The sequence below is a fragment of the Branchiostoma belcheri genome, unplaced genomic scaffold (assembly GCF_001625305.1).
Source record: "Branchiostoma belcheri isolate BF01 breed outbred unplaced genomic scaffold, Haploidv18h27 scaffold82, whole genome shotgun sequence".
Taxonomy (NCBI): Eukaryota; Metazoa; Chordata; class Leptocardii; order Amphioxiformes; family Branchiostomatidae; genus Branchiostoma; species Branchiostoma belcheri.
This window is the reverse complement of record NW_017804487.1, coordinates 780,386-788,065: the sequence shown is the minus strand read 5'-3', so window position 1 is coordinate 788,065 and position 7,680 is coordinate 780,386. Positions and strand designations below refer to the sequence as shown.

Sequence of the window (7,680 nt, the reverse complement as noted above, 5' to 3'; positions counted from 1 at the left end):
ATCCGCGCCGCCATCTTGGATATAGTCGGGAATGTCCGCTACCGCCGTCGGGAACGCTCGGTAGCGCCACGATTACCGAAGCGGGACCGAAAACTCTCCGATCATAACCGGAAAGCCTACCGAGCGTTCCCGACGGCGGTAGCGGACATTCCGGACTATATCCAAAATGGCGGCGCGGATGTACCGACTAGCTATTTTAGTACTTTCCCGTCGCGCTGTGGAATATTTAGGCCGATCTGAACATCGGCAACCCGGCCAATTGTGGAGTTATATTGTAGGGAAGCTCGGGACAGCAAAAAACCGGGTCAAAAACGGAGCATCGAGCAGCCAACGGGAAATGTGCAGTTCTGCCAATGGATCTTTCCACGACTCTTGCTGAGGGTAATGCAATGTAAGCCCGAGTCAAGAGTCGCCACGGCTAGGTTTGGGGCAGCCTGGGGTTGGGCGGCGGATACAGTAGCGGACACAAAAAAAATCTATCGCTTTATGAACGCTAGCGTCTGGCACCCAGGCTAATTCTTTATAACAGTACTGAGGCTGGGTAGAGACTCCAACCTGGTAGAGTTCTATTGCTATAACTTGATAACATATCCTAAAAGATTAGTGATTGTAATGGCTGAGACTCCGGTCGGGATTTCTACCGGTACCGGCAGAGACTCCAATCGGAGTTTCTATTGAGTCTTTTAAACGCCAAGAAATGACTTCAATTTATTCATAATCATGTTTTTTTCCTCTCTCAATCTCTGTACCCGCAACAGGCCAGCTAAGCCATGACGACCCTCACCTCATAGAAGAAAATCAAATTCACCGGCGAGATGGTCTAACAGACCTTTACGGAGGGGCCAAAACAGAGGTAAGTCCACACGATGTATTTGTCGTTTCTGTTGATCTGAGGAACATGTTGTTGAATTTGTAACATCTTGATTAATGAACAAACATATCTTTCAACTATTGTTTACTTCGATGTACACTTCATAGCATTCTGTAAAATCTATTGACTCCCTATTTGGCTATTTTACTAAGTTTGAATCCGCGTTGTTGTTGTGGAGACTTTGGAGATGTTTCGCCAGTCCCACGTATATAGTGTTACACGTTACACAGCTGCCACCTGCATCTGCACGGTTGAGTGACAGCTAGGTTCAGACGTTCAAAACACTGACACATAGGGCCAGTTTTTCTGACCTATGGAGTTAATTGCCTGACTTAAAGAATGCGTGACAAATTGGAGATGACCTAACATGCCAGAGGGGTAATTAATCTTCAGTTGTTTTAGCCTGTTTTGGGCAGGCCGATTCAAGTCAACTATGAAATGTTCATTGCACAATGATTGCATCAGGTACATTATATGTCAAATAACATGAATTAGACATGCGATGTAATCTTAGCCAATGATTCGTCATTCATAATTGTCTGAGAGACTTTCATTAATGTTAAAATACAATTGGTTGGACCTTCCCGACAAACATCCTCGTATTTCTTCTGCAGGTTGTAATCTTCCCTACCAACCTCTGCTTGGAGAGCACAGATCGTTCACGTCAAGCCGCCGCCGGACGCCTTCATCCTCCGAGACAACCGATGTCCCCGGTGCTGAGACATCCGTTTCCCGGTCCCGATAGAGCTGTGGGCAGGGGCCAGGAAGTGAGCCTGCGCAGTGTGCCTGGTTTGTACACCGTTTTTTTTTTATTGAAACCGATAATTTTTCTGTAATTTTCTTTATAGAAAATGATTATTTTTCTGTTATTATTTCATATGAAACGATTATTTTTGTTATTATTCTATATAGAAAATGATAACTTTACTGTTATTGTTGTATTCAAAACGATTATTTTTGTTATTATTTTTAGAGAAAACGATCATTTTTTTATTTTTTAAGAGAAAACGATTATTTTTCTGTTATTATTTTAGACAAAACGACCCCTGAAAATTCCCTGACTTTTTCTCTGAAGACTACGATAAACGATTGGTAGAGACATGTGGCCAACTGAGGATTTTGGTGCTGTTTTAATTCTCTAGAGGTTCCAAAGTTGTTGTTTTTTCGACGGCGTTGACGCGTTGAAGTCGTGACAATGGTAGTTAATGTGATGGCCGGGATGGATCTATTATTCTATTTTGTATGCGTAGGTTTTGCTACTTTGTTGTTTGTTTTTATTCAGTGGTGATCCTAGTGAGTTTATGTGTGAGAACAGTTGTCCGTTTTGACAGCATGGGCCGTGTGAGTTTGTCTGTACTGTACATGTATAGGTTGACCCAACCTATGTTCTGGGTCAATGTCGACGTCGCCAGTGGTTGTATTTGGTTGTCAGGTTGAAACTGTTCAAGGGGCACATGTCTTCTTTTTCAGTGTACATGCAGCGACCCTCGGCCAAGAATGGTCATAACGGGGCACAGGACGGCCAACGGGCACCGTCTCTTCCCGGCGTTCCTGATCCGGGGAAGCTGACCACTGATGGACCTGACACGTCAGCCACCCATCCATCTGGCCCGGGATGTACTTCCCTGGGCACTTTCTCTTCTTCCCTTGCATTAGGGAGCAGACCGTCCACGTCAAGCCACCGCCGGACACACCCTCATCCCCCGAAACAACCGCCGTCTGCATCCCCGGCCCTGGGACATCCATTCTCGGTCCTGGGAGAGCTGTGAGGCCAGTCACACCGCCCGAGACCGACGTGACGGCAGTTCCCGGCACAGCCGATGCGACGAGGCCGATCTGAACGTGCTCTTCGATGTCCAGTGTAAGGACGCAAAAGACAATAGAGTCTGCATGATCGATACCAAATGTCATAATGTCTGAAGACATTCGCCAGAGGACCACCCCTGACCAAATTGTTTGATTGTCTGGATCCATCATATGTCCTAGTACAAGGACAGTGACAACAAAACATTTGAGCATAAAGAACGACAGTCATTGTAACAACAACTAGTTCAATTGTATTGTCAATTATTTTATTACATTTGGCTTCTCCAGTAGCCAGGCTTTGAGACTGGAGAATGATACAGTCTATATTGTAATCGAAACTGATTGCTGTTATTCAGTACATCCAGTTATCAAACTAACGAGTACAACGGCCATATAAGATTTGTTCAATGATTCACTGCTATGTAATAATATCTTAAATACAAGGGAGGCATGTATGGTATTTATAGCAGGACATCTGCATAGTTTTTGTACAATATCCAATGATCATGTGCAACAAGAGTTCCCTGGCTCTACAGCTGTAATAGATGACCTAGTACAGGTGTCTCCCACTGCAAGGTCAGAGGTCAAGTCTAAAAGTCTTGACCAAAGCAAGTCTCTGTGTCATTCCTCAGTTTGTCACTTCTTAGAGTTAGGTCCTAGGTCAGACAAAAAAGGACTATTATGTTATGAATGTTAGGCAGAACAGGTTTCAGGATGCTTAATATTCAGATGGACAAAATCACATCCCCCAACTTCATCTCATCAATTGAACGTACTAACCCTGTACTTGAGGACAATCTGTCGTCCCTAGGCTCGGCCTCGACAAGATCCACAAGACCAACCCTACTAATACCAAAACCTCCATGCCATTTATCCCACTTACTAACACTGCACTTGAGGACAATCTGTCGTCCCTAGGCTCCGCCTCGACAAGATCCACAAGACCACCCTACTAATACCAAATCTTCATGCCACTTATCCCACCTACTGACCCTGTACTTGAGGACAATCTGTCGTCCCTAGCTTCGGCCTCCGACAAGATCCACAAGACCACCCTACTAATACCAAATCTTCATGCCATTTATCCCACATACTGACCCTGTACTTGAGGACAATCTGTCGTCCCTAGCTTCGGCCTCCGACAAGATCCACAAGACCACCCTACTAATACCAAATCTTCATGCCACTTATCCCACCTACTAGACCCTGTACTTGAGGACAATCTGTCGTCCCTAGCTTCGGCCTCCGACAAGATCCACAAGACCACCCTACTAATACCAAAGCCTCATCATCTCATCATAAAAACCTTAGGTCCGCCATGTTTCCTTCCCGTCATGCGAAGAAAATTACATTGAACTTCAATTGCAAGTCCTAAACACAATCAGCGTATATTACGCCAAAGCCATCGCCTCTATACACTCCTGCCAAAATGAACACACAACCAGGTAGGCTTTCAGTTACTGCTCTTTCCAAACATACCGCTAGGCGTCGTCCTTACACTGTGGCCCGGTGACAGGTCCCACAATGCACTTCACTCAACTTTGGCCTGCCCCATTGCATGACGGGAAACAAAATGGCGGCGCCCATAAAATCGAGGTAACGTAAAACAGGTTCCCGCTATCGCGAACCTGTAATTATTACCTTACTCTGATCCTTTTTCCACAGAAAGGATCTCAAAGTATTTCGCTCGTTGTAAGAATACTTTGCTGCCGGTTTCTAAGCCTTACCTGCTTCTTATGATGGTTTTTCTCTTCATGTAAACCGGAACTCGGGATGCTTTGTTCTTTGTCTCGTCTCGCGAAGTCAGAGGTGAACGATCTGGGTCAAAGGTGAAATCGTTGGCCTGATTACCCACGTAGTACATTTGACGTCGGTTGGCACGTTACGTTTTCCTCATAATGTCAACGTTCTTCGTTTCAAACCGACCAGCCTAACAACGTAACCCGCGTCTGACTTTTGTTTCTGATCTAATATGAAAAAGAATTTTGGTTTGGTTTATATCTTGATTTCTGTGTTTTATGAACAACTGACTATCTCTGACAATATTCCATCCAAGGAAAAAACATCACAGAAGGAAACATTATGCTCAAGGTATTACACGATTTAATTATGTCAATGGAAAATATCAGTAGATCTAGCTACATCTTCGGAAAAAATACAAAATTTTGAAATTTACTTGTATAGGCAAACACTTCGTGACAGGAACTACTAGTAGATACACAGGAAATCTAAGCTCGTACACACACAACACTAACGTGTGATACATTGCAGACGTAGCGCTACTGTCTACTCCCCAGCTAATTTCCACCACCTATAACACAACAAGGGTCACTCCTACAAACTGGAGTTCAATGATATCTTACATGCCATGGTGAAACACGATACATTGTATATGAAATAATGTACAACCCCACCCTCAACAGTAAAAGAAGGGGGGGGGGGTTCGGGTAGAACTCTCGGGCACTTGATTCTTGAAGCTCCAACCCATGGTTATAAACCTGCATTTCTCCTGCAGTCTTTTAGTGTCACTGACAAAAGGTAGTGGATGCTACCTGAAACGTCTGGCCGTTTCCAAAATCATATCCAGTTACTTGAGTAACAGTTTTTGGTATTTCGCTAACCTTTAACTAAGAAAGCAGCGCACACTTCCAAGAGAGCAACACGGAATCTCCTAAACCCACTAAGACCTCATTTTACTTCTTTTCACCAAGGAAAGCAGCGCTCTTAATCCCAAAAGCAACTTGAGTCTTTTCGTCCAAAAACGCAGGTGTGTACCGTGCAGACAATCAACCCCACCATGTACGCAAGAATAATCTTTGGTTGTTTGTCACACTGCAGATCAGTATTGCGGATCAGCTACCGAAGGAGGTTGACACACCCTACGAGACCAGCACCAACCTATGCCCGAGGCATTTTTACGGCGATTTCCTTCCCAGAAAGTACCAAAAGGTATGAGTTTGCTAGTTGACCATTAGCTATGAAACGGGTGTGACAGTTTGCTATGCCTTAAATTAATCAAGATATGAAGTCGAAAAATTGTTGATGTTTTTTCGGTGTCGGTAGGGATAGATAGCTGTGAGCACAAGTTTTGTTTTGGACATTCGGTGCCCCATTTTATGCCATTATGTGCAATCATTTGCAATTCCTATGGAATACATGTTTACAGAGGGACCTATATATGGGTTGCGCATACAGTACCATCTATATAGTGCCCTGTATATGTATATGTAATTTGTGGGTACTTCTCGTGCAATACGTTGCACACCGCAGCGAAACGAGGTGGAAAAAGTCAAGGGTCTGTGACCTGTGACAAAATTATTTTAAAATATTGTGCAAAAATTACCAGCAGAACAAGGGTTAAAGGGTAGTCCTTTGATTGGATTGCTTAATCTGCTCAATTTTTGTTTTCAAGTGGTTGATATGAATTTTTTTTTATTGACTCATTGGACGTATCAGTCAGTTATGTGGGCACGTAACTCTCTCGATCACCGATTCAGCGTACACCTTAGCAAACGATGTATCTTTTTCGTGTCTGTCCCCTTCCAGAGAAAATTGTACCACACTCATAGAGATGTAGAATATATGTTTTCTATGGAGGGGCAGAAAGAATGGAGAACACGTTTGAACATGAAGAAATCTTATGCTAGAAAAGAAAAGCAACATCCGACAAATTTGAGAATGTCTACACGATGAAACCTCACGTCTTGTTGCTAAGGTTAGTGTCTATTCATTAAGTCTCCAGTGGAAAGTAGAGATTCTGCTTTCACTTGTTTGCAGTGCTGTTGTTAAGCCACAATACTTGCATTGATGCAGACCTTTTTCTATGTCTAAGAAAGCCAATCAATCTATTTATTTGTCGAAACAGCATCGCATCGCCATTTTACCTCTTTAAATTCACCAGAGAAAGGCCCCTTCAGACAATCAACTCCACCACCTTTATATACACATATATGGCCATATGGGTTGTTTGTCACACGGCACTGCGGATCAGCTAGCCAAAGCGGATAATACTACTCTTTTCTTTCTTCTGCCCAAACTCTGATCGTACAAAAAGGCAACGCTCTCTAATATCCTGATCCCCAAAAGCACCTCTTTGTCCAAACTTCATCGCATTTTCCGTACATGAAAGAAAACGCACTTCTCTTCATACGAAAAGCACTGCACTCATTATCTCTTCGACTTCATCCAGGAAAGCATGCGCACCTTTCAGACAATTACCGTAACTGTGTGTATACGACCTGGGTTTTTTTGTCAAACGGCATTACAGATCAGCTACCGAAGCAGAACACACCTTACAAGAACAGCGTCATCGATGATTTTCAGTTCCTAGCCAGAAAGTGGATAATGAAGCTATCGTGACTGGCTTGAAAGGTACCTGTCTGCCAGCTTACAATACGTAAGGCTAAAACGTTTGTGAATAAAGAAACTCTTTTTACACACCGTCCAATTTTTTTACAGTTATTTTTATGCTGGGGTCTGTCACTGCTGTTTTATTAACTCAGTCACGGTTGAGATCCAAGGCATCGGGTTGGTGGGACCTATAAAATGAGAGGCTTTGGGTTCTGTTTATAGGTGGCTGGATTTAAAGAGTAAAAAAATCACTTATCCGTTTCTCCAAGGAGTATCCCAAAAACTCCGACGGATCTTCCAAAACTTCAACATTGCCACAAACTTCAAACCTCAATCAACATTCAGACAAAGGCCGGTAAAACGTTAAGTCCGACCTGGCAAAGGTATAAAGGTTAAATGTACGGACTCAAATGTGAGGGGCTTATTTGTAAAACAACTATATCGAAGAGACCAGTCGGACGCTGTAAAGTAAGGCAAGAGGGAACACTGCAGACTTAGCGCTACTGGCTACTCCCCAGCCATTTTCCACCACCTATAACACAAAATGGTCACTCCTTCACACTGGAGTCCACGGATATCTTACAGCGTGTAACAGGCTGTTAGAGAGACAAGATGAAATAATGTACAACCCCACCCTCAACAGTGAAGGGGGG

At 43.5% G+C, this 7,680-nt stretch overlaps 1 protein-coding gene across 1 annotated transcript; it reads left to right on the top strand.

Moving 5' to 3' along the window:
• Positions 1-827: 827 nt before the first annotated feature.
• Positions 828-3,343, top strand: LOC109486715. Its single transcript, XM_019790607.1, has 3 exons — positions 828-853; positions 1,486-1,660; positions 2,342-3,343. Exons 2-3 carry the CDS (start codon positions 1,576-1,578, stop codon positions 2,638-2,640), a joined length of 384 nt encoding a protein of 127 aa, XP_019646166.1. The 5' UTR covers positions 828-853; positions 1,486-1,575; the 3' UTR covers positions 2,641-3,343.
• Positions 3,344-7,680: the final 4,337 nt, after the last annotated feature.